The sequence below is a fragment of the Canis aureus genome, chromosome 16 (genome assembly GCF_053574225.1).
Source record: "Canis aureus isolate CA01 chromosome 16, VMU_Caureus_v.1.0, whole genome shotgun sequence".
Taxonomy (NCBI): domain Eukaryota; kingdom Metazoa; phylum Chordata; class Mammalia; order Carnivora; family Canidae; genus Canis; species Canis aureus.
The window spans coordinates 12615154-12641654 of NC_135626.1; the positions used below are offsets into that span (position 1 = coordinate 12615154).

Here is a 26501-nt window from a genome sequence, read left to right on the forward strand (position 1 = left end):
GCCGCAGCGTCGCAGCGTCGGGACCAGGACCAGGGAAGGCGGCGCAGAAGCCGCGTCCGCCGCGTCCGGTAGGTACGCGGCGCCTGGAGCGGCGCCGGGACCCGCTTCAGCACCGCGGACAGCGCCAGCCGAGCGAGGGATCCACGCGCGCCCGCCCGCCCGCCGCCTGGGGCTCGGTGCCCTCCTCCCTCCCGCGCAGCGTCCCGCACTACGGCTCCAGGGGAAGACGTGGCGTCCCCAGCCCGCGGGAGCGGGGACGCGCAGGACGGCCGGGACACCCCGCTGGGGATGCACCGAGGGCCTGGCATTCGAGCTGCCCAGAGCTAGGGCTCTGCCTGGAGCCCATGAGCACCATGCGCCTGCTGACACTCGCCCTGCTTTTCTCCTGCTCTTTTGCCCGCGCCGCCTGCGACCCCAAGATTGTCAACATCGGAGCTGTGCTGAGCACGCGGAAGCACGAGCAGATGTTCCGTGAGGCCGTGAACCAGGCCAACAAGCGGCACGGCTCCTGGAAGATCCAACTCAACGCCACGTCGGTCACCCACAAGCCCAACGCCATCCAGATGGCCCTGTCGGTGTGCGAGGACCTCATCTCCAGCCAGGTGCCCACCACACCCCACCAGGGCTCCCACTGTGCAGCAGCTCTTGCCCCTCCCCCTGCTACCTCCCCACCATCCTCCCTCCTCCACCCTCCATCCCTCCTAGTGTCCCAGTTTCATCTCATCCTTTCCTAGCCCTCCTAAGAGAGGACCCCTAAGTGAGCTAGCTCATTCTGGAAAATTCTGGTCTCACTAGCAGCCAAACCCCAGTTCTTGCCACATCTTGCTCCCCCCCCCCCCCACACTGGTCACCTGCCACCCTGGTCAGTCCTCACAAGGCTCCAGGGCTTCAGGTCCCGACCAATGTGCACAGATGTGGGGCAAGCATGTCGTGGTTTGTTTCATGTCGTGGTTTGTTTCATATCATGGTGAGAGGTGGGTAGCCAAGGCGTACAGGCAGAGGTACTGTCCCAGCTGCACGCGTGCACTCTGTGCAGGCCTTTAAACAGGATGGGACCTGGGGCCATCTTTGTCTCTGCTTCCCCCCTCCCCTTCCCCCATCCATTGGTTCCTCTGAGATGGGAATGCCCCAGGTGTTGAAGCAGGGTGTTCTGTGGGGTAGGAATGGGGACTGTGCCGTGGGAGGTGTCAGGGCGCAGCGTGGGAGTCACTGAAAGCCAGCGCTGCGGGGGAACACATGACTCCAGGGATTTTGCCTGTCAGAGCTGTCCGCCCCGGGCCGTGCTGCCTGCGGAATTCCAATGAACCCACGGGATCACTGCAATGCAGCCTTTTATGTAAGAGTCAGGGCCAACGCTGGGCCAAATGATGCTCATCCTCGCTCACCTGACAGACACTCCATGCCTGAGGACATGCACACTCACAGGGGCATGCATTCACATCTGTGTTTATGCACAGAGAGGCCTGGACTTATACCAGGACACACTCATGCATCACCATTACACAATCAGTTGCACATGCTCACTCACACACACCTGCCTGACACACATGCCTACCCATGGACACACATGCTCATGTGCCACACACTTCTTGGCATACCCAGGTGCACATGCAAACACAGGTGCTGTCACATACAGACTCAATCACACACACACACACATGTACATGTGGACATTTCGGGGCATACATTCATACCCATGCACATTCCAGCACCCACTTGTCAACACCTGCATGGTCAGACACTCATGCATACACAGACTGGGCACTTTTGGGTGCAGACTGGAGGGGACGGCGAGTGCAAACAGCTCCAACAGCAGAGGCTGGACCTCTGGGACTCTCAGCCTCACAAGCCACCTCCATGCTCCCAGCCCTGAGCACTATAGACAGGACAACATGGGTCATGTGTCCTATCTGGGATGAGGGAGAGACATAAAAAAGTGGAGTTAGAGAGTCCAGGTAGGGTGCTTTCTGGGGACCCCTGCTCCAACTCACAGTTATGCTGTCCGTGAGCATTGTTCCTTCAGAGAAGAGCCAATGCCAGGAGCAAAGATGACATCAGCAGCTGCCACTCACCGAGAACATCCTATGGGCAAATGTGGTGCTAGCATGGCAGCCATCATCCCTACAGTGTGGGGCTGGAGCATGCCACCCCTGTGCCATTTCCAGGAAATGGTTGTTCAGAGAATGGAAAGCAGAGTTGGGACAGATGCAGGTCCTTCTAACGTGAGGGTGGCAGGGAATTGCCAAGCCATTTGCTCCCTGCCGCCACCATTCCCCTGCCTTGGAGGACTGAGTACTGGCTTCAGACCTGCCCACAGGGGCCGTGGTAGGGCAGGAAGGCTAGGCTGCCCCCTCCCAGCACTTCCCTTCCCGTCCTTGAGGATGTGATTGGAATGTGATTGGAACTTCTAGTCAGGACTGGGTCTTGTTCAAACTGGGCTGAGCTCAGCCAGCCCCTGGAAGACACGTGCAAAAGGACAGGGCTCCAGGGCTCTCAGCCTGGCTCCTCCTGTAAAGCTCAACCTGTGGGGTTACATGCAGACCTCTCCGAGTGGCTTGCAGTCCCTGGAGCACTGGCCTCCACACCCAGGAGGGATGGTGGGTGGCGTGGGTATGCTCGTCAGCATGACGCAGGACCCACCACTCCACTAGCCCATGCTAGGGGTGGTGTGTACCTCCTGGGACATCACAAGAACAGTCCTTGGTCCTCCCTTTTGGGGTCTCAGTACACACTCAGGATAGTCCCTCCAGGACCAGGGGGTGAAGGGAGTACCAGGGCAGGGAAAGTGCGGGGAGGCGGCTGTCATCCCCCATGTGTCCTGTCTGCCTCCTGGAGTCTTGCTCTGCCTCTGACTCACTCCTATATATTTTTTAATACTCTGAGGGTGGTTTTAGGGTCTCGTCCCCTTGACTGGGGGTGTGTAACCCTTGGGCTGCATCCCCACCCCTGGCCTGCTGAGTTCAGCCTCCGCTGCTTCTGGGCAGCCAGCTCCAGTGCAGTGCCCACCCCACCTTCACTCCCCACTTGAGCTGACCCTGTCCCCTGTGTCCACAGGTCTACGCCATCCTAGTTAGCCACCCACCTACCCCCAACGACCACTTCACTCCCACCCCCGTCTCCTACACAGCTGGCTTCTACCGCATCCCCGTCCTGGGGCTCACCACCCGTATGTCCATCTACTCAGACAAGGTAAGCCTGACCACTCAATGGGGGCCCAGCTGGCTCTGTTCCTGTGTTCAGACCCAGCAGCTGAGTCCTGCAGCCCAGGGCCACTGGCAGCTGCCCTGGGGAAAGGGAGGAGGGCAGGGGCACAGAGATGCTCAGACCACAGGCTCTGGGCTCAAGGAGCAGCAGGGTAAGACGTGAGCTCACGCATCCATGCATGTTTGCACACTCATACCCACACACAAACTCACTGATATGCATGCCCGTGCACACCAATACACAGTCTCCTGGCATGCAAACTCAGACTCACAGACTCACAAGTACCAACTCAAACATTCACACCAAATTCGTGTGCACACGCTCAAACACATTCCCAGGAAAACTCATGTGCTCTTTTATTTTTTTTTAGGATGTTATTTATTTATTCATGAGAGACACAGAGAAAGGCAGAGACACAGGCAGAGGAAGAAGCAGGCTCCATGCAGGCAGCCCAATGCGGGGCTCAATCCCAGGACCCCAGGGTCACACCCTGAGCTGAAGGCATACGTTCAACCACTGAGCCACCCAAGCATCCCCACTCATGCACTTTTATGCACACTCACACCAAGCACAGTGTTGCATTCACAGACACAGACATGTTCACACACACACACACACACTCAGTCTGGCAGATGTCCCACTAGCAGGTGACAGGCACCAAAACAAGCCCTTGGAAATAGCAAAGGTCCCCATGGGCCTGGAGAAGGGACAGGCAGGTGGATCTGGGGAGCCGGAGGGGGGCTACCATGGGAGTAAAAACCTGGAAGAGATGCAGCAGGCAGCCATGAGGTTGTAGCTCCCAGCCCTTCCCACTGCGGGGCACAGGTGAAAGCAATGTGTGCATGCACACAGGGTAACAGAGGCGGCAGCTCGTGGCAGGAGGGGCTGGCCTGGGGTCTGCAGGCCCCGGGGCTGTAAGCAGCACCACTCAGCAGCATATAGAGCCCCTGTGGCCCCCGGGTGGGAAGCAGGGTCCAGCTGAGCCATCCAGTCCTGGAGCAGCAGCCGGATGAGCCAAGAGATCTCCAAGTTGGCATCTCATGAGGTGGGAACTCACTCTAGGCCACGCAGCTCTCCCAGGGCGTATGCCCACAATTCTGGGAGGACTCCTCAGCTGGGGATGCAGTGAGCCGCCTAGAGGCTGGGAGACCCCCGTGGCCTGCTCCCCACCTTCCTCCAGACCTTGGGCTACCTGCAGACAAATCAGGAGGGGTCAGAGGGGGGCTTCCCAGGCCCCACCTCCTCTCCTGGCTAGGAGCCTACAGGTCCACATAAAGCTGCCTAAGGCACAGAGGTCATCCCAGCCAGGGCCAGGCTGTCTTGGGGAGGTTAGCAGTGGGTCTGTCCAGGGCGAGGGGAAAGTGAGACCAGAGCCAGTTTCTCCAGGAGGCCCCACGGGAGGAAGGCACTTGGAGGCTGGAGCAGCAACCCCTTTCTGTGGCTCTGACAGCCCAGCTTGCAGCTGAAGCACCCAAACTGTTCAGATGCACTCAGCCCTCAGCGGTGGGGGGGAGGGGGGGGGCGGGGGCAGGAGGGAGGAGGTTGGGGATCTTTTCCTGAGCCCTCCAACCTCCTTAGCTCTCTGGCACTCAGATGCAAATGGAAGGTGTGGGCGCCAGGTGTGGGTGCCAGGCGTGGGCTACCCAGGGGAGTGCCCGGAGGAGGTGTCCAAACCCCAGCCCACACCCAGGTTGTGGTCCGGCTCCCCGGTCTAACGTGAGGCCAAACCTAGTGGCCAAACCTTGTGACTCCACCCTAGCCCCCCTCATGGTCCCAGGCCACTGTCAACCTGTGCCCAACAGCGGACCAGGAAGGCCTGGGTCAGAGCCGATCTAAGACCCCAACCACCACCACCTTGCAGCCCCAGTGGCAGGTGGATGAGGGACAGAGGAGCATTCTTGCCCTCAGCCTCCAAGGCGCCGCCCCTCAGGCCACAAAGAGGGAGCAGGTAAAAACATAACGTGGGCATCCTGGGGGACCGTGACAGCAGCATGGCTGTGCAGGGACACCAACCACCAAAGGGACAAGTGCTCCCCGGTGGACACGGGGAAGCTGGACTGAGGAGCCTGCTCCACGCGTGTTCTGCCATGCCCTTCCCAAGCCCTTCATGCTTACATGTGGGAAAGAAGGCAGGGCCAGCAAGCAACGACCTCTGGACTTGGGGGCTAGGTAGCCCCAAATAAAAACTTCTGACAAACACTACACTTAGATAGATTGGGGAAGGAGCCTGCATGAAGCCAGGGTGGGGATCCTTGAGATGCTGCATGTCAATGAGAACCTTCCAGAGCCCAAGCTGTCCAGGAACAGGAAGTGGCTACGGCGGGCGGGGGGGGGGGGTACAGGGAGCACACCCTAGGACCTGGCATGGTCAGAGTGCTGCTGGGCAGACCCCCAGCTTCCAGCTTCTGTTTCTGAGATCAGAGGACGTGGCCCGCAGTGGGATGGGGTCCCCGCGTCTGGCAAGTGTGCCCCGCAGTGAGAGAGTGCGCTGTCCTCCGCCCTGGGGTCTGCCCTGTCTCCGGGGTGCCGGCCAGCTGGGGCCCGGGGCCTCTGTCCGGCGACGCCCCTCAGCCCCGCCGCCGTGTTCCCGCAGAGCATACACCTGAGCTTCCTGCGCACGGTGCCGCCCTACTCCCACCAGTCGAGCGTCTGGTTCGAGATGATGCGCGTGTACAGCTGGAACCACATCATCCTCCTGGTCAGCGACGACCACGAGGGCAGGGCCGCGCAGAAGCGCCTGGAGACGCTGCTGGAGGAGCGGGAATCCAAGGTGAGGCCCGGGCCGCAGGCGGGAGGAGCAGGAGGCGCCGCGCAGCCGAGGAGCCGAGCGGGAGCCGGCGCTGCCGCCGCTGTGTCTGTGGCCCGTGTGTGAACACCCTTTCTTTCCATCGTGCATGGTCAGCACCTCTCCGTCTGGCGAGCGCCCGCCCCGGCCTGTTCTCGGCTCATTTCACTCGCTTTGCCATTAGTCGAAATCTCCTTCGTGTCAGTCCCTGCGGGGCGAGGGCAGGACCACCTGGAGCTCCGCAAACACCCCTCCCCTCCCCTCCCCTCCCCTCCCCTCCCCTCTCCCCTCCCTTCCTCTCCCCTCTCAGTCCCGCCCCCAGCCAGGCCCCACGCCCCCTACCCAGGGCCTGCCCCCCTACAGAGAACCCGCACCCTCCCGGCTGGGACCACACCCTCCCCAGGCCAAGCCCCGCCTCGCCTTCCGCCCCTCCCCCCTCTTCCCACCCCCTTCCCACCTCGGCTGCCGGTTGTCCGGTTGTCCTTGCGGGAGCCCACGCCCACCCTGTCGGCCACCCCTCCCACTCCCCCGTGGTGAGCCCCGTGGCCGCCCCCTCACCCTCTCCCTGGGGCTGGGCTCTGGACTCCCCCAAGAGACCCAGGACTTGCCTGGCTCTAGATACACAGAGCCACGGCCCCAGCCCGGCCTGGTGCTGGTCGCAGCAGAGAGGCACAGTGGCAATGTCTGGGGGTCCAGGGGACCCCCATCTCCTTCCTTGTCCACCCCAACTGCCAGCTGGAGGAGGCCCAGGCTCCCATCATCACCCAGCCCGGGGCCCTGGGTGCTCAACACCTGAGCCACTGCCCCTGAGTCAGGGTGGAGGCCAAACTGCGCAGACAGTGGGGGAGGCCTAGGCTGGGGCGGCCGGGAGGCCAGACCGGCGGGGTGGCAGGGAGCATGTTCTGTCCGGGAAGTCAGAGCCGGCTTCAACAAACCTAGTGCCACCCCCAGGCCCCTCACAGGCCCCTGAAGGGATAGAGGGCATGGCTGGGGTGGGTGAAGCCAGAGGGCAGACTCAGAGTGTCCTGGGGGGGCCTGCTGTGGGAGATCGGCTGGGTCTGAGAGGGAGGGCTGACCACCAGCGCCGTGGGCCCCACTCCTCCCCAGACAGTAGCCCCCAGTGCCTGGAAGGCTGGTTACCCCCTGGCATGCCCACCAGTGGCTGCACACACCCGCTCACACGCTTGCCAGCCATGTCCCTGCACACCCAGCCACGGGCACCCACGTTCACAGTGACATGCAGTCACTCCTAAGACAGTTCCCTCACACATCACATGTCCCGCCACAGACAAAGATCATACCTGGACATGTGGCCCCTGGGCACACTCACCATGTGCACTCACACACACACACGCAGACACCCCACAGCTGCACACCACCCCTGTGCATGCACACACATAGTCCTCACACTCGCTCTCCAATGCACACGTGAGTCGATGGTTGTGCACACACCCGTCAGTGAGAACAGGCACCCAGGCCTCTAAGGGAGGCAAAGGGGAGGATGCCAGGAGGGGAGGGACAGAGGGGACAGGGCTCGAGGGAGGGGCTGCTCACCCTCCCCACGCAGGACTGCCTGGGGTGGGGTGGCCCTTGCTGGGACCACAGAGCAGGTGCATGGCAGGGGTGGGGGAGGCAGATGGGATCCCAAAGGGACACGTTTGGCATGGACACAGACAGGGCCACCCTTTGTCCCATGTGTGACCATTTCCAAGAGCACAGCTCCATGGCTGGGAGCCCCGGTGGCCCCCATGCCCCCTCGTCCCCAGCACCGCCCCGGCCCCCAGCCCCGCTCGGGCTTGGTGTTTGCGAGCTCCAGGTATGTGCCCGTCTGCAGACGTGCCGAGGAGGTGGTGTGGTTGCTTTAGCGCCGTCATTTTCAACCGTTTATAATCTTCTTCTGTGTCTGCATATTTTCTCTGTGCACATTATTCATCAGAGTAAAAAAAGGAACTATGAAAACCTCGACCAACTGTCCTATGACCACAAGCGCGGACCCAAGGTATATATGCATGGACGTGCACGCCACCCACCGACTAGGGAGCCCTGGCCTCCGGCGCCTCGGCCACTAGGGCCGCTGTGGCCCAGCCGGGCTGCGCCGCAGGCCTGAGCCTTGAGGAGAGTGAGGTTGTGAGGCAGGCAACCGCAGGCAGGAGAGGGCAGGACGGGCCTCGGGGGTGTCCGCGGCCCGCCCAGCGGCCTCAGCCTCGGCCTGCACCCCAGAAGCAGGCACGGCCGCAGGAGGAGCTGCTCTCCGGGAAGTGCATGCGAACCTCTGGGACCCCCAGGGTTTCCTCGTGGAACCCAGGAGGGAGCCTGCCCGCCCGGCTGGCCGCCTGCCCGGTCCGACTGCTCCTGCAGGGGCCTGCAGGGTCAGGCTTGAGAGGATCTCCCGTGGTTTTGGAAAGGTCGGCCCCATCTCTGCTCCCGGTTGCATTCCAAAACTCTTCTGTTTCCTGTCCGCTGCACGCATCCTTCTGAGTCTCAGCCCACTTCAGCTTGCATGCTCAGTGCAAAAGTGAGGGCAGGAGAGAGATGGAGCGAGCACAGGAGAGCAAGGAGGCCGAAGAGAGGACAGCGAGTGAGGCCAGGCCAGGCCAGGCAGGAACCAGCCAGGCAGGTGCACAGTGCAGGTGGCAGGTGCAGGCTGAGGCAGCCCTAGCTAAGCTGCCTCTGGGTTCCTAGCAGCTGCAGCCCAACTCTCGCCCCCGAGGCGCTGTGTCCCCTACCCTGGCCCCCTGCTGACACCTCTGCTCACACCACAGGCTGAGAAGGTGCTGCAGTTTGACCCGGGAACCAAGAATGTGACGGCCCTGCTGATGGAGGCACGAGAGCTGGAGGCCCGGGTCATCATCCTCTCTGCCAGGTGAGGCTGGGCTCGACCCCTCCCCCTACTTCCCCAGGGTTGCACCTGGGCAGGGGCACCGTTACTCTGAATCAGACTTGAGGCTTCCAAAACGTGCTATTGCCGAGGAGAGCCCCCCGCCCCTCCCATGACGGTACACCTGGCCACTGGCCGATGCAACCCCCTTTACCTGTCTATCCCTCCCCCTTCCAGTCACCTGTTGCTGCTTGCTCTGAGGTGGGAGGTGGAGAGGTCCCTGCCCTAAGGAGGGCAAACATGGCCTGAGGTGATAGATATGACACAGGACTCTGGGAGCCAGGCTCAGAGGAAAAGCCCAGGGAAGTGATGTGTGGGTGTGCAGGTGAGCCCAGTGAGAAGGCCACAGCAGGCAGAGAGCCGGAGTCTGAGGACAGAAGAGGGATTGCAGCAGCTGCAGTGGGCAGCTCGAGAAGGGAGCCAGTTAGGGACCTGTGGACACCAGGCTGCCGCTGGCCAGGGCCCGACCCACCCTGACCTTGGCGATGAGGCCACAGTAACAGCCTCCCTACCTGAGGTCCCCCAGGAAGGGAAAGTGCAGGCCTCCTGGGCTCTAGGAAAAGGAAGAGCCCTGCCCCACGGAGTAGCCAGGAGGGCCCACGTGGACACAGCCCCTCTCTGCCCTTCCCTGGAAGCACTGTGGGCCCCAGCAGAGTGGACAGAGGCACGAGCGGTCGTCCTGCCCACGGGAGGCTTCCCCAAAGGCTGCTGTCCAGCGGGCCACACAGGGGAAGCCATACTCTGAGTCACAGGGCAGGCATCTGTTTTTTTAGTCAGCAAACCTCAGATACAGAGCCAGATGCCCCCTGTCTTGGAGCTGGGGAGGGCAGGGCCCAGCAAGGCTCCTTGGACTGGGAGGCAGGGAGCCCCGCTCTCCCCACAGAGGGTGGGTGCTGCAGGGAGGAACTAGAAGGAAGAGGCCCAGGGTCCAGCCTATTTTACAGCAGGTGACCTGGCTCAGGGTCTCTGGTCACTGGCCCAGGCCAACCAGCCAGCCCTGGGCACTTTGGGGAGGCGACCAGGAGAAAGGGCTAAGGCCCGGGTGAGGTCAAGGGGCCACCTGGTCCCTCCCAGAGCAAGCCTCTTCCAGAGAGTCCCACCAGACCCTCCTGTCTGATTTCCCAACTGGCTTACCTGCCCCTCATTCGTCATAGGGCTTGAAGAGGCTCAGGGGATGTGATGGTATTAAAGGATGGATGGGTGGCTGGACCAACAGACAGATGGGCAAATGGACAGTCAGCTAGCAAGCAGAAGGTCCCTTCAACCAGGACAGAAGAGGTCAAGGAACTCCTTATGCTGAAGCATAGATGTCCAACGGCAGGCACTGTTTCCAGTGGGCCTGAGGTCATGGCAAACCAGCCCTGCTCAGCCTGTGTGTGGCCATCATGGTGGCCCCAGGACACAGGCCAAGAAGTGAAGCACAGGTAGATCAGGTCCACGGAGCCCCAACACACCCAGCACACCCAGCACACCCAGCACAGCCCGGGCCCACAGACAGGGCTGCTCTCTGGCCACTAAGGTCCCGGGCACGGGCTGGGTGTGGCTCAGTATCCAGGACAAGAGGGGCACACATGGCTCCATGGAAGAGGTGAGCTCAGGGCAGGGCATGTGGTCACATCCAACAGCTGCACACACGCTGTGTCACAGCACATGTATGCACACGTGCACACCACACACACGCATGCACACACACCTAAACCTGTGCACACATGCCCACAGGCGCACAGCATGCTCACACCACTCATACACACCACGTGTTCACACACACACATACAAACACTGTGTACACACCATGCACAACATATGCCAAGGGTGCACACACCACCACGTGTACACACACATGAACATGCATTGCACACATGCTATATAGACATGCGCATGTGTGCATGCACAACCATATGCATACACCCACATGCATGTGTGCACACCATATACATGCCACACAGCACACGCATGCACAAATTGTACCACACATACATGCACACGAAACATTCACACACACATGGTACATGCACATAGAGGCACAATACAGCATATACCACACACACTTATATATACGAACATCTGCATGGCTATATACATGTGCGTACACACCACACATAATGTCCTCCACACCAGTATGCACAGGGCATGTATATACCCACATATATGTACACACACCATAGCATGGCACACACTATATGCATGCATCTACCCACACCCGTGTTTATACACACTGCCAGGAAGGTCTAGCACTCACATGGCCACACAGCCATCAGGTCCACATAAGGCCCCTCCCTGGACTGTAAGACTGGGGACCCCTTCCCCTCACATGCAGGGCTTGGAGCAGAGACGCCAGAGTCCCGCCACAGAGGCCACCGGCTGCCCCTCACGCCCAGGTCCCCAGGGGCCAGACTGACAAGGGACCAGTATACATGTTGTCCGGACCCTGCTACTTCCACCCAACACCCTGGCTCCTCCTTCACGAGGGCTGATAAGAGCATTTTTTTTAAATGATTTTATTTATTTAGGGACACCTGGGAGGCTCAGTGGTTGAGCGTCTGCCTTCGGCCCAGGGCGTGATCGCGGGGTCCTGGATCGAGTCCTGCATTGGGCTCCCCGCATGGAGCCTGCTTCTCTCTCTGGCTGTGTCTCTGCCTCTGTGTCTCTCATGAATAAATAAATAAAATATTTTTAAAAACATTTTTATTTGAGAGACTGCACATGAGTGGACAGAGGCAGAGGGAGAAGTAGACTCCCCCACTGAGCAGGGGGCCTGATGTGAGGCTCAATCCCAGGACCCCGAGATCATGACCTGAGCTGAATGCAGATGCTCAACTGACTGAGCCCCCCAGGTGTCTCTGTTGAGAGCATTTTGTGGAGAGACCTCATTAAGCCAGTCTTAATTTTTGAGCAATTTTCTACAGAGTGCAGAGAGGTTATTTCTCAAATGTCTTTTTTTTAAGATTTTATTTATTTATTCATGAGAGACAGAGAGAGAGAGAGAGAGAGAGAGAAGCAGGGACATAGGCAGAGGCAGAAGCAGGTTCCATGCAGGGAGCCCGATGTGGGACTCGATCCCGGGACTCCAGGATCACGCCCTGGGCCGAAAGCAGGTGCCAAACCCCTGAGCCACCCAGGGAACCCCCCAAATGTCATTCTTATCTTCTGGAGATGGTCTTTTCTAGAACCGCTTACTTTCCTAAAACAGTTTGATGGATCGATCAGGGTTTTGCCCCCAACTTTTTTACTAGTGATTCTGATTTACATAGAGACAAGCACAGTGTGCTCCTCCCACTCAGCCAAACGTCACAGACCTGAACTAGGTCACGCAGACAGGCTTCTCGGCCAGGTTCAGTGGGGACCTTGGTCCCCTACAGACACAGTGCTGGCTCTGCTGGCGGTCCTGGCTGGACCCTTTCTTTTGGTCAAGGGTGTGGTGCTGCCCGGATCACCTCTCTGTGTATTGCTTACACCTGACAGTAGCATGTGATGTAGAGCAAACACTGAAGGTTTGCATTTCCTCATTGGCTAATCCTTGAGAAAACTGGGGGCAGACCTAGAGCCACCTCAGTTTCCAGAGTCAGTCATTGTGAAAATAACACTCAGACAATGTGTCCAACCCCTCTATACCATGCTGCCCATGCGTTAGAGAAGCAAAATGCCAGCTATGGTCTAGGCCTACCTGGGGCCAGGTCAGGCTGGCAGAGAAGGGAATGTGGGAGCAGGGGGAGGCTCCCCAGTGGCGTCCACAGCCCCACAGGCCCAGGGTCCTTGTCTCGATGAGAAGCCCTAGAGGACCAGGTAAACAGGGGCTCACCGGTAAGGACACCCCAAGAGCTCAGGATCATATGCCCCTCCAAGGCAAAGCCTACACTGTGTCCTGTCATGGCCCCAGCCCTGGGTGGCAAGATGCTCACAGCTGCTGGGAAGACTCCAGAGTGGGAGCAGCAACCCTCGTCTCTCTCCAGTGGTCTTGGCTGTGATGCTGAGGGCAGTTCCCAGGTGCGGGGTCCCACCAACATCTGACCAACCAGGACAGTCCCTGGACCTTTGTCTTGCATGTGTGGGTATGGAGAACCAGAGCATGTGAGGGTTACCAGGAGGTCACAGGAGCACAGGCTCTGGGGTACTGTCCAGACACAGACCCAACTCTGCAGATTACCATCCCCTCTGTGTTCTGGCTTTCCTCCTGCCACAGGGATGGTACCGATATGGGCTGCGTAGGGATACTGTGATAGTTAAATGAGAGAGTCCATGGGAAGCACTCAGAGCAGTTCTGAGCACCTGTGAGCAAGCCAGCAATCAACAGTGATCTGTCACCATCTGGGGCACCTTGACCCTGCTCACCAAGGCAGGGGGCCAGCAAGAGAGGCCTGAAAGCTCTGGGGATCTGGGCCCCTTTACCCCATACCCTCCAGCCCCTCACCTCTGTTGGGGGAAGGGGTGTCTCCTGGCCCAGGTGGGGGCTCGTGATGCAAGCTGGTACCCATCCCTCTGCACCATCACTGGACCTAGGAAGGGCTGAAGGTAGCAGTGGTGCTGGACCTGTCACCTCTGTAGTGTCCCTAGGCCTCTTTCCAGCCGAGGGAGGGGCTGGGGGAGAGGCCAGGGGAGAGCAGGCCCACACGCCAGAGGAGAATCTGTGAACTGGGAGCAGCTGTAGGTCCGGTGGGGCAAGGCTAGAGTCCTGGCCTGTCACCCCCCTCTGCCCTACAGCGAGGACGATGCTGCCACCGTGTACCGTGCAGCTGCGATGCTGAATATGACGGGCTCTGGGTACGTTTGGCTGGTGGGGGAGCGAGAGATCTCCGGGAACGCTCTGCGCTACGCCCCAGATGGTGAGTGCTGGGCCTCTTCAGGTCCCTTGGGCAGGGGGTCCTTGCAGACTCTAAGCCCACCACACTTGCCCCAGGTATCATCGGACTACAGCTCATCAATGGCAAGAACGAATCAGCCCACATCAGCGACGCCGTGGGCGTGGTGGCCCAGGCCGTGCACGAACTCCTGGAGAAGGAGAACATCACCGACCCGCCCCGGGGCTGCGTGGGCAACACCAACATCTGGAAGACAGGGCCACTCTTCAAGAGGTGGGCAGGGGTGGGCGGGGCTCTCTTCTAGATGTGGGTGGGCTCTCTTCTAGGGTGGGCGGGCTCTCTTGCAGAGGTAGGCGGGGCCTCTCAGGAGATGGGCATACTCCTCTTGAGCAGGTGGTCCAGGACAGCCTGCGGCCTACGCCCTACAGATGCAGTCATCTGCCTGACTTCCCTCCTCTTCCCCCATCTCTCTTCCGTTATCACTTCCACCCCCCTGTGCTAATCACCCACTTCCAACACTGACATTAACGCCTTAAATGTCAGTGAAGCTGTGGCTGCTTCCACTGCTCCTGAGCTCACCTTTTAACACTGTGGCCAATGCTGAGACCCACCCCCTGCTGGTAGCTGACAACCCTTTGGAGGAGACTCTTGCTGCAGATGGGGACGGGGGCATCCAGGCATCCAGCAGATCAGACAAAGAAGCCCTCAAGGATGGAACCCAAGCCTGTAAAGAGCCAGGGTTGGCCAGATGCCCATGTGGATAGCCACAGTGGCACTAACTCACAGCACTCTGGACACTCTGCCACTCAGCACATCACCAAGACCCCCCTCCGCCCCTTAGTAGCATGTGCAGAACACAGTTATGGTGCCCACAACAAGAGTACACACGCAATTGCAGATCTATGCAGTGTATGTGCTCAGACTCAGACAAGCATGTACCACACACATGTGCCACAAATATGTGCAAGGAGGTGCAGCCACACAAAGATCACATGTGCTCACACATATAGCCCCATGGGCACACTACATGTGCACACACACAAGATAGGACTTAACTCTCCTTCCACATCTTACTGGTGAAGAGACAACTGCACCCGACCTGGGCTTATTCCTCCTCGTTTGTAAAGCAAGGATGGCTACTGGGAGGTTATACTGTCTCAACCCACAGAGAGCCCCCAATAGGGTCTGGTGCTCAGGAGTTTCTGAGCTACCATAGCTGTGCTCTCCATCTGGCGCTGGCAGGCAGTCACACCATCCATCAGATTCCCAGCACGAGGGTGTGATGTCTGCTAATCTTTCCTTTCTGCGACTGAGGCAGAAGGCGGCGCTCGGGCTCAGAACCAGGGAGAGGGAGCATCTCTGATAAATCTGCCCACACTGCCCTCTCCAGAGTGCTGATGTCTTCCAAGTATGCAGACGGGGTGACAGGCCGCGTGGAGTTCAACGAGGATGGGGACCGGAAGTTTGCTAACTACAGCATCATGAACCTGCAGAACCGCAAGCTGGTGCAAGTGGGCATCTACAATGGCACCCATGTAGGTGGGGGTCATGAGGGGGTGGGGGCTGGGGCCTTAGGGTCCTGGGGCCAAGACCCCTGCGTGGCCACCCTCCATCTCATACTCCCACCCCCAGGTGATCCCTAACGACAGGAAGATCATCTGGCCGGGTGGAGAGACAGAGAAGCCCCGAGGGTACCAGATGTCCACCAGGCTGAAGGTGGGGAGCCTACCCCCTGGGCCAGCACTGACACCCCAGACACTCCATCCAGCTCTTCAGACCCAGAGGAGAGGACAGTGAGGCCAATGAGAGTGACCAAAGGAAGTGGGGAATGGACCAGCACCTGGGTGCTGTAGCCCACAGCTGGCACCACAGAGGAAGCAGGGAGAGCAGGTGGAGAGATGAGAGGAAGCTGCCGGCCCTCCATCCCATGGGATCTCTCTAGTGCCTCTTCTGACCCAACTCCACTGAGACCTAGGGATGGGACTCACCTGGGGATGAGCTGATAGGGGACAGAGGGACTGCTAGGTGGCTATTCTGTGGACTTTAGCCTCAGCACTCTCTGCCCTGAGTCCTGGTTCTTGAGATGCCACATCCACACTCATCATCACTCCTCTGGGTGGTCCTAGCCACCCCCATCCCGTCTTCACAGCCTCCTGCTGTGTCCTGTCTCCTACTGCCTGGGCATTCCCCATTGCAGGCTGTTCCGTGTTCAGGCCTCTCCCTAGGCCCCTGGGAGCCCCTCCTTGGCTGGCTATTCCCCTCACAACTTCCCTTCCTGCTCCTTTGTGCTCATCTCTGGCCCCTCCCAGGCTCCTCTCGTGAGAGTCCCTCCATATGCTGACCCATACTAGCACTGGGCTAGGATCTTAAATTTTTTTTAAATTTTTATTTATTTATGATAGAGAGAGAGAGAGAGAGAGAGGCAGAGACACAGGCAGAGGGAGAAGCAGGCTCCATGCACCGGGAGCCCGATGTGGGATTTGATCCCGGGTCTCTAGGATCGCGCCCTGGGCCAAAGGCAGTCGCTAAACCGCTGTGCCACCCAGGGATCCCCGAGAAGCATTTTTAAAAAGAAAAACATGATGAAAGTTTGAAAAGCAATAATCTCCTGCCAATGCTCCACTGCTCCAGGGAGAAAAGGTCAAAATGCTGTCCTTGCAGAGACTGGCCAGCCAGCCCCTGCAGAGTCACCCTCTCCCTGCAGAGCCACCCACCCTGGTGGGCCAGCAGACAGTACCTCTCAAACTGACCCCTGGCCTACTCCACAGCCCCAACTCCACCACCACCTCCTCTGGGGCCCCTGGTCGGTACTTTGCGTTTCGTTCAGCCCCCCCCCCCGCCCCCCCGCCGGTCCCATAACTGTCCTCCTCATCCCCAGGCTCTGGGCTCCTGAAGGACAGGGAGAGGAGAGAACCGCAGCATAAGCCTGGGTTGAGAGGCTCACTTTGGGAGAGAACAGCGCCCGTGGAGGAGAGAGGAAGGGAGCACAGCTAGGCAGTCCAATGCCCACTACCAAGGAAACTGCGGGCCAGGAGATGAGACCAGGGTGATCCCTTTGGTCCCAGGTCCTGTGCAGACTCGGAGTGGATGTCACACATGCCCCTGTCCTCATGGTGGGCAGCGGGGGGTGGAGGGGAAGGAGGGGAGGCAAGGTGTGCTCTGTGCAGGACAGGGGGTTTTTCATCCCTGAGCAATCAGAGAAGATGCTGGGCAGACTGGACATTCCAGCCGGCTCCGACGGAGCAAGTGATGCCTAAGCCAAGTCCCCAAAGACATGTGGCCAAGAGGAGCACCGCCCAGTGTCTCAGGAGGCCACAGCTTCCGAGCAGTCTGGGGACCCTCCTGAGGACGGTGGCCAGGGAGCACGTGGAGCTGAGCAGAGGGACAGCAGCTGGATTTGGAGGGCATCCAGGGGGTCTGGGCGCTGAGGCTGGGTCTTCTCCCCGGCGCCCCCAGATTGTGACCATCCACCAAGAGCCTTTTGTGTACGTCAAGCCCACGCTGAGCGATGGTACGTGCAAGGAGGAGTTCACCGTCAATGGGGACCCGGTCAAGAAAGTGATCTGCACCGGGCCCAACGACACGTCTCCGGGCAGCCGTGAGTGTGGGTCGCGGGGGACGTGGGTGCGGCGGGGCCGAGCAGCCAGAGCTCGGTGGTCAGGGCCCATCTGCCTCCCTAGCACGCCACACAGTGCCACAGTGCTGCTACGGCTTCTGCATCGACCTGCTCATCAAGCTGGCGCGGACCATGAACTTCACCTACGAGGTGCACCTGGTGGCTGACGGCAAGTTTGGCACTCAGGAGCGGGTACGCGTGGATGGCGGCGTGCCGCGAGGGACGGTCCCGGTGCACGGGGTCTTGCGAGGGACCGGGCCTGGGGTGGGCGGGGCCGCGGGCTGGGGGGAGAGGGGTAGGGCCACGGTGGGCGGGTTCTGTGGGTGGGGCCTGGGTGGGCGGGGCCGCGGGCTGGGGCGGGACCAGGGTGGGCGGGTCTGCGGACTGGGGCGCATCTGATGTGGACCGGTCAGTGGGCTGCGGCAAGGCCTGATGTGGGTGGGGCCCGCGGGCCTGGGCAGGGTCTGGGTGGGCGGGAACCCAAGAGCGGAGCTAGGGTAGGAGCCTAACGCGGGAGCGGTGCTGACGGTGTTGGCGCCCTTCCGGCTGTCTCACTCCACAGGTGAACAACAGCAATAAGAAGGAGTGGAACGGGATGATGGGCGAGCTGCTCAGCGGGCAGGCGGACATGATCGTGGCGCCGCTGACCATCAACAATGAGCGGGCACAGTACATCGAGTTCTCCAAGCCCTTCAAGTACCAGGGCCTGACCATTCTGGTCAAGAAGGTGGGCAGGGCCTGGCGGGGGTGGGGCGGGTCCTAGGTGAACTCGAGAGGCACTGACCGCCTGTCCCCCTCCAGGAGATCCCCCGTAGCACACTGGACTCGTTCATGCAGCCTTTCCAGAGCACGCTGTGGCTGCTGGTGGGGCTGTCAGTGCACGTGGTGGCTGTGATGCTGTACCTGCTGGACCGTTTCAGGTGAGCGCGGCCCCGGGGGCCTGACACCTCCACCCACAGGCTGGGCAGAGCAGGAAACGGGTGAGGCAGGGCTGCCCCTGCCGCCCTCTCCCGCCAGTCCTCTGCTCCCCGCAGCCCCTTTGGCCGATTCAAGGTGAACAGTGAAGAAGAGGAGGAAGATGCGCTGACCCTGTCTTCAGCCATGTGGTTCTCCTGGGGCGTCCTGCTCAACTCAGGCATTGGGGAAGGTGAGGCCACACCCAGGCCACAGCTCACTCAGCTCCTTCCTGCCTGCCAGGAGCTGACCGTCCTCTGCCCGCAGGCGCCCCCCGAAGCTTCTCAGCGCGCATCCTGGGCATGGTGTGGGCCGGGTTTGCCATGATCATTGTGGCCTCCTACACTGCCAACCTGGCTGCCTTCCTGGTGCTGGACCGGCCTGAGGAGCGCATCACAGGCATCAACGACCCACGGGTGAGGCCTGGCTGGCTGGGGGCAGGGAGCATGAGGTCAGCGGAACTCTGCCTTGGGTGGGCCTGGGAGCAGCTGTGAGCCCTGCCCTCTGACCCTGCAGCTGAGGAATCCCTCCGACAAGTTCATCTATGCAACTGTGAAGCAGAGCTCAGTGGACATCTACTTCCGGCGGCAGGTGGAGCTGAGCACCATGTACCGACACATGGAGAAGCATAACTATGAGAGTGCAGCCGAAGCTATCCAAGCCGTGCGGGACAAGTGAGGGGGACAGGTCACGCTGGACAGGTTGGGGGGGCACACCCCAGAGAGGCTGAAGCCATCCAAGCTGTGTGGGATGAGGGAGGGAGGACTGCGGTAGGGTGGGGGAAGGAGCATGCACCCCTACCAGAAAAGTGAGAGTGTTCAGGCTGGATGGGAATCAGGGGATGGAGACAGAGGTGAGATTTCCAGGTGGGCAGGACAAAGGCGTGCAAGGTGCAGAGGCGAGGGCTGCCTGATTATGCCGGGCGCCTATAACCCCTGCTCCTGCCCGCAGCAAGCTTCATGCCTTCATTTGGGACTCGGCGGTGCTGGAGTTTGAGGCCTCACAGAAGTGTGATCTAGTGACCACCGGCGAGCTGTTCTTCCGCTCAGGCTTTGGTATTGGCATGCGCAAGGACAGCCCCTGGAAACAGAACGTCTCCCTGTCCATCCTCAAGTGAGTGCCTCACCCACGGCCTACTGCCCTTCACTTTTCTCCGAGAGGCTCCCACCAAGCCAGACCCCTCCCCAGAGCCAGACCCTACCACCTAGGCACACAGCCGTTGCCCCTGAGGGCCAGGCCCCCCACCCCGGCCCCCACCCACCCTACCACTCCCTCCTAGGTCCCACGAGAATGGCTTCATGGAAGACCTGGACAAGACGTGGGTGCGGTACCAGGAGTGCGACTCTCGCAGCAACGCCCCTGCCACCCTCACCTTTGAGAACATGGCAGGTCGGTCTCCCCATTTCCCTCAATGACCCTGCTGACACTGGGGGGACTCCTCAAGGGTCCTGCAGACCGGCCAGCTGCTAGCTGAGGTGCTGACTGCTGGCCCACAGGGGTCTTCATGCTGGTGGCCGGGGGTATTGTGGCTGGGATCTTCCTCATCTTCATCGAGATCGCCTACAAGCGGCACAAGGACGCTCGCCGGAAGCAGATGCAGCTAGCCTTTGCGGCAGTGAACGTGTGGAGAAAGAATCTGCAGGTAGGACAGGCCACCCTCCGAGGCCTGGTGCCCACGGCCCGGCCTGGCCCCGGCCCTCCTCCATCCCGCAGGCCGAAGCACTGGCTCCGGCTCCCAGGAGCCCATGTGGGCAGGACTGGAGCTAGGAGCCACGGCCAGGGGCAGCATTGCTGGGGGGCCACCTGCAGGTGGCTGCCCCCCGCAAAGCCTGGCTCCAAGCCTCTGCCTGGCCCCTCTGTCTCCAGAGTCGCCCGCCGGCGCCCATTCCATAGGAAGGCAAACTGAGGCAGGGTAAGACAGGGACTCATCTGGGTGTAGCACGTGAGTCCAAGACATACTCTGCCCTCGCCGCCCCCTGCCTCTCCTCGGCACCCTCCAGGGCCCCCCTCCTGCTGCCCTACTGTGTCCTGTGCTCCCTAACTCCAGCCTGAATTGGGCCAGCTGGCCCTGCCTGGCACCCCAGGTCGTGTCTGTGGGAACGTGCTGCCAGCAGGAGATAGGCTGCACGTGGGGTAGCCACAGCCCACCCGGGATAGGCAGGCAGTGGGGCCTGTGCGGGCCTGTGGGCTCACGCCCCGTGGTCCAGTTCTGGCTTCCGTCTTCTCTTCTCTTTCTCTGGGCACCTCCCCAGAGTCTGTGTCCGGGGATGAGGCTGATGTTCAGAGAGGGAGGGCCACAGGGGGACGGGTTACTGGAGCGCCCACACCTCTCATCTGCCTACTCTTGCTCTTGGGACCTGGTCACTGCTCTCACTGGCTGGCACAGGGCCATCCTGGCCGTCAGACCCCAGGCCAGGGTCTGGAAGCCACCTCCATCTATCTATCTCTCCAGTTCATCTTGCCACCTGCCTTTGGCCCCTCAGCCCCTTCCTGAATCTTGGTGCGTCCCCTCCGGGGACAGAATGGCTGGCCGGACCCGAGGGGCGACTCCTCCAGTGCTCGGGGGACCCTCCTCCTTGGGACCCCTGTAATCCAGGGTCACCCAGGAGCCAGGGAGCCAGGCAGACCCCCCAGGAAGTGAGCCAGATGGGACCCTCCCCCCCACAAGCCCAGCCCCAGCAAAGCAAGGTCAGGCCCAAGACCAGGCAGGCATAGAGGCCGCCTGCACATGTTCGGCTGCTGGTCTGTCTGTCCAGCACAGGGAAGCAGGCAGGAGCGAGGGCCTGAGTGGCCGGCCAGGCTGGGCAGCAGCCCCCGAGGAGCAGGCGAGGGCAGGTGTGGCCGCCACCCTTAGCTGTCTAATCACTTATACATATTCATTTTAGGATAGAAAGAGTGGTAGAGCAGAGCCCGACCCTAAAAAGAAAGCCACATTTAGGGCTATCACCTCCACCTTGGCTTCCAGCTTCAAGAGACGTAGGTCCTCCAAAGACACGGTAAGGGGAAGAACGCCCAGTCCCACGTCTCCGACTCTTATCTCGCCCCGCCCCCGTGTCTGTGTCCCGTGCATCAGGCGTGCCCTCCCTCTCTCCCTCACCATCCCATCCACCCCACCTCTGACCGCTGTGGTCCTTCTGCCTTCATCTCTATTTGCCCAGCACATGAGGTCTTCACTCTCTCTCTAGACCTTTCTTGGTCCTTTCTCCCACTGGCTCTCACTGGGTCCTCTTTCCCCATGTGTCTCTGCGTTGGTCTGCCCCCCATGCCATGACGCCATGCGCCATCTTGAAGCTGTGTCATGTTGTTGGTCAGCCAGTCAGCCTCTGAGCCCAGGGCCGCTGGGAGCCCAGACCAATCTGTCCTGGACTCCTCACCTGTCAGGAGGCCACACCACCTCTCTGTTACATCCGTTTCTCCAGCCTCTCCCAGAGGAGCCCACTGCTCTCTCTCCCCCCTTGCGACATCCATGGAGGGGTGGCTGTGATGTCCCATCCGCCCATCTGTCTGGCCGCCAGCCCCGCCACCCAGACACCTGTCTCACGTGTCTCACCAGAGCCATGCCTGTTGCATCCCTTCCATGTGGTCTCTGTGTGGGCCGGGGCTGGGGGCCGGGCCTGGCTCCATCTGGGTGGACGGCTGGGGCCTGAAACTGGGACAGGCCCCCAGCCACAGGGGACTGTCAGGCGGGGACTGGGTGGCAGCAGAAGGGGTGGAGCCCACCCCAGGCCGAGCTATGGCCTGCAGAGCTGGAGTCACTGAGGCTCCCACACAGAGGCCCAGGAAGGAGAGGCGTCCAGGGAGGGGACCAACACCTCAGGTCCTGACCCTCCAGCCCCTCCCTACAGGACGTCAGAACAGGTCTCCTGCCTTGGGCAGCTTGTCACCGCACCAGATATGCACACTCGGACTAAAAGCCCTTAATGTGGACCCAGCCTTACTAGGGGCACCCTGGTCCAAGGTGGGGAGGGGGCCGCCCAGCATTAGCACTGCCCTTGGCATCCCTGCAGCCCAGAGGCCAGCTTGGCTTCCATCCTGCAAGGGCTTATGCTCCAAGTTGGAAATGGGATTTGCACCTCCTCCCTACCCACACACACTACTCAGTACACTGGAGGGGGGGCGGATCTCCTGGACACAGACAGGGCGTGGCACAGGACAACCCAAGTCCAAAGTGAAGCCATCCTTGTGCCCCAAGGAGGGCCTGTGCAGCCTGGCCACTTCCCAGGAGGGGCGTGGCCCTGGGGGTGGGTGAAGAGCGAGGGCCTGGGAGCGGGGAGCATGGCCTGGAGCCTCACAGGCCAGAGACAGTGGACAGGGGACCCTCCCAGGGGTTCTAGGGGAGATCTAAGACCAGAGAGGAGGGGTGGTGCAGCAGGCCTGGGGAGAGGGGACCCTCAGAGCTTTAGGGAGGAGGCCAGAAGTTCCACAAGTGATAAATTGCTCTGTGAGGGCCTCCTGATCCCCCCACAATCCACCCACCCAGAGAAAACCCTCATGCCCCTTAGCTGGTCCAGGGGCAACTCAGAGACCTTTGAGGTGCCTTTCTGGGGACACATTCCCAAAAGACTCTTTGCCCGAGCCTCTGTGGGCACCAGGGACCATCTCCCAGGCCAGCCCTGACACCGTGTGGCATCTGGGGCTGTCCCTGCCCTGTAGGGGTGACTGGGGGTACTGCCAGCTGGAGGGGCTGGGCGGGGGAGGGCAGCCCAGTTCCCATCCTGTTCCGGGCTGGGCGCCTGCTTGGAGGGAGGCCTGGGAGGGGGGCTCTGTTGGGAGGGGTGGGTTCGATCCGGCTGCTAAGATCCTCTGCCCCTGTCCTGTGGCCGGTCTGGGCCAGGGCAGCACTGGGCGCTCAGGGCTGGGGTCCCTGGCGGCCAGCGGGGCCAGCGGGTATTGATTGTTGGTTCTTATTTATAGAGCACCGGGGGTGGACGCGGCGCTTTGCAAAACCAAAAAGACACAGTGCTGCCGCGACGCGCTATTGAGAGGGAGGAGGGCCAGCTGCAGATGTGTGCCCGTCATAGGGAGAGCTGAGACGCCCTGCCCGCCCTCCTCTGCCCCCCTCCCCCGCAGACAGACAGACAGATGGACGGGACAGCGGCCCGGCCCACGCAGAGTCCCGGAGCACGACGGGGTCAGGGGGAGGAGCGCCCCCCAGCCTCCCCCAGGCCGTGCCCGCCCGCCCGCCGGTCGGCCGGCTGGCCGGTCCACCCGTCCCGGCCCTGCGCGTGCCCCCGAGCATGGGGGCTAACGGGCTGCCTTGTCTGTGTATTTCTATTTTGCAGCAGTACCATCCCACTGATATCACGGGCACGCTCAACCTCTCAGATCCCTCGGTCAGCACCGTGGTGTGAGGCCCCCGGAGGCGCCCACCTGCCCAGTTAGCCCGGCCAAGGACACTGATGGGTCCTGCTGCTCGGGAAGGCCTGAGGGAAGCCCGCCCACCCAAGACTGCCCACCCTGGGCCTCCCGTCTGTCTGTCCGCCCTGCTGCCTGGCGGGCAGCCCCTGCTGGACCGAGGCTCGGACCAGAGCAGCTGAGGACAGGCCAGAGCTGAGCTGGCTGGGCAGGGCCACAGGGCACTCCGGCAGAGGCAGGGCCCTGGGGTCTCTAAGCAGTGGGGGAGGGGGCTGACCTGGCCCCAGGGCGGAGGGGCTTGGAGCAGACTGAAGCCCCATCTTCCCCAGCCACCACTTGCGCCCCAGTGGGGGTGCAAGGCCCCAACTGGCGGGGTCAGCCCTTCTCCAGTGCCTGCTTCTGGCAGCCTCGGCTCCATCCCTCTCCTTTTCTTACCCTCCACGTCCCTTCTCCGCTTGACCTCATCGGTCCAGCCAGCCCTGCACCTCCGGGAGGGCAGCCTCGGACCCTCAGCCGGCAGCTGCCGCCCAGGAGCGCGCCGGGGCCCCTCCCCCCTCCGCCCCCAACCTTCTCCCGCGATCTCCCCGAGGGCTAAGCCAGCTGTTCGTCTCCTCCAGCCTGCAGCCCATGATAGGCCTCCCCACACGCTGGCTCGGGACTGTCCTCAGCCCTGCCCGCCAATTTGTACAGGCCCAGCCCTTCCCGCGTCGAGCGCGTGCCTTCCCCATGCGGCCCGTGCGCAGCTGCGCACTGCCCCTCCGCCCGGGGCCGGCGCGCACTGCCCCCTGACCCGGTGTGTGCAGTGGTGATGTCTAAAGGAATGTCGCGAAAATTTCTGTGTCGTTGTTGACGCCTGCAGGGGCTGTGAAGGAGGGCGGGGGACGGAGGAGGGGAGGCCTGGACAGCAGCCCAGGGCCGCTCAGGGCTGAGCCTAGGCGTTGGGGCTCCCAGGGCCGGGGTCCCGCGGGCCCTTCAGCCAGCCCAGGGCAGTAGCGCAGTGGCGCCGCGTGCGGCAGGCGGTGAGCATGGAGCCCAGCGCCAGGCAGGCGGCCAGGCTGGCGAGGAAGGAGACTGGCCCGAGCGCGTAGACCACGGCCAGGTCCCTCGGAGCAAGCGGCTGCGCGCAGTGGCTGAAGGCGGCGTCCGAGAAGGCAGTCAAGGGGCTGAGCGTCAGGCGCCCTGGCAACACGCAGAGCAGCGTCTCGGCCTCTGTGGGACACGGTTGCAGGGTCAGGTGGCGGCCGCGGGGCGGCGGTGGTGGGGCCCAGCCCGCCCACCCTGCCCGGAGGGCTCACCTGGCGCCGGCCTCGGGTGCCTGCGCAGCCAGGAGCAGAGCGGGCGCAACGCGCAGCCGCAGGCCCAGGGGTTGCCTCGCAGGTGCAGCGCGTGCAGGGCGGGCAGGCCGGCCAGGAGGCCCGGTGCCAGCGCCGCCAGCTCGTTGTCCCGCAGGTCAAGCGCGTTCAGCAGCGGGAGCACGCCCAGCGCCGCTGACTCTAGGCGCGCCAGCCGATTGCCGGCCAGCGAGAGGGAGCGCAGTGCGCTCAGGGGCGAGAAGGTGCCGGGCGCCAGTGCTTCCAGCTGGTTGGCGCTGAGGTCGAGCTGCTGCAAGGCGCCCAAGCTCCAGAAGGCCCGCGCGTGCACCCAGCGCAGCCCATTCTCGCGCAGGTCCAGGCGCAGCAGCGTGTCAGCGCCCGCGAAGGCGCCGGGCGGCAGCGCGCGCACACGGTTATGGTCTAACAACAGCGCGCGCAAGCCCCGGCTCAGGCCCGCGGGCACGGCAGGCAGAGCGCGCCCCGAGCAGTTGGCCTGGCCGCCAGGCGCGCACGCGCACGCCTCGGGGCAGTGCGGGAGGCCCGGGGTTCCCGAGGAGGTGGCCGTGGCGGACCACTGGGACCAGACTGGCCACGGCGACAGCAGCAGGAGCAGCATCGGTGGCGGCCACCGCGAGACAAAGCAGGGGCTCCGCATGGGGCAGCGATAGGGGCCCGGTGCCCGTGCGTCCGTGGAGCCTGTGCGTCCCTGCCGCGCCTGCAAATATTAAATCTCCGGCCGAGTGCCGGCAGTTCCTGTTCCACGGCCAGTCCCGCGCCTAGGGCGGGGGCTAGGCAGACAGCCAGCGCCCTGCACTGCCAGCCACCAGTCCCAGAGCTGGGCTTCTCTGACTCCGTGCCAAAGGCGGTGCTGACAAGACAGCCTGTGCCTCCTCCCCTGCGGCACCCACCACCCTGGCCCCCTGAGGCCTGAGCCACTAGACAGCGCTCACCCCCACCTAACCCATCGATGGCGCGCATGCAACGGGACTCCGTGAGCCCTTCCGCTTTCCCGTCTCCTGCCCGGCAAAGGGACTGAGCACACACACAGTGGCTCCCCCATGTAGGATGGTCTCATCAGTACAGTAGCTAATTGGGGGGTCAGGAGCACATGACCAGGGCCTGAGCCCAGGGGGGAGGCTGGGAGGTGGAGGGGTACGGCACACCTGAGGCAGGAGACACAGTCCTGTCTGCCCTACCTGGCCCTCCAAGGACTGTCCTTGAACCTCAAGGAGACAGCGTGGGTAGGGCACAGGCACCAACCCAAGTCTCCTGTCAAATGCTGCTCCCTCTGGAGTCATCAGAGTTGCACATCCTGTCCTGGGGTTTTCCAGGGTGGGGGCAGGGTGGACAGAGGCCCCAAAACCATGCCAACTTTATGGGACAAGGCAGCAGGAGGATGCAGGGAGGAGCTAGGCTGAGGCCACAGCAGGAAGAGGTGGAAATACCAGGGCTGTGGTTCCCAGCCCTGGAGGGTGGGCAGTGGGTGCTGTGTGCAGGTACTGGGCATCCTCCCCCTACAAGATAAAGGGGATGACCTAGGTGTACATGAACCCCTTCCCACCCTGTGATGCAGCTGCAGAGCAACTCGGGGAGGAGCCCA

General features: G+C 61.8%; 2 protein-coding genes across 10 annotated transcripts; one reads left to right on the forward strand and one right to left on the reverse strand.

Annotated features, from left to right (window-relative positions):
• GRIN1 (glutamate ionotropic receptor NMDA type subunit 1) lies at window positions 1-24420 on the forward strand. Of its 9 annotated transcripts, none has more exons than XM_077851529.1 (21): window positions 1-602; window positions 3055-3189; window positions 5798-5974; window positions 7926-7988; window positions 8752-8852; window positions 13566-13687; window positions 13762-13936; window positions 15054-15198; window positions 15296-15379; window positions 17120-17261; window positions 17344-17471; window positions 17842-18006; window positions 18081-18199; window positions 18314-18426; window positions 18501-18649; window positions 18750-18907; window positions 19185-19346; window positions 19513-19622; window positions 19730-19875; window positions 21119-21229; window positions 23148-24420. In XM_077851529.1, exons 1-21 carry the CDS (start codon window positions 345-347, stop codon window positions 23262-23264), a joined length of 2880 nt encoding a protein of 959 aa, XP_077707655.1. In that variant the 5' UTR covers window positions 1-344; the 3' UTR covers window positions 23265-24420. The 9 variants fall into 9 exon arrangements, with proteins under 9 accessions (XP_077707655.1, XP_077707657.1, XP_077707656.1 ...); XM_077851530.1 differs by having other exon boundaries at window positions 201-602; window positions 23516-24420; XM_077851531.1 differs by lacking the exon at window positions 7926-7988.
• On the reverse strand, window positions 24410-26462 carry LRRC26 (leucine rich repeat containing 26). The gene is made up of 2 exons (XM_077851540.1): window positions 24884-26462; window positions 24410-24797 (listed from the first exon to the last, which is right to left on the reverse strand). Exons 1-2 carry the CDS (start codon window positions 25554-25556, stop codon window positions 24520-24522), a joined length of 951 nt encoding a protein of 316 aa, XP_077707666.1. The 5' UTR covers window positions 25557-26462; the 3' UTR covers window positions 24410-24519.
• Between the last annotated feature and the right edge of the window lie 39 nt (window positions 26463-26501).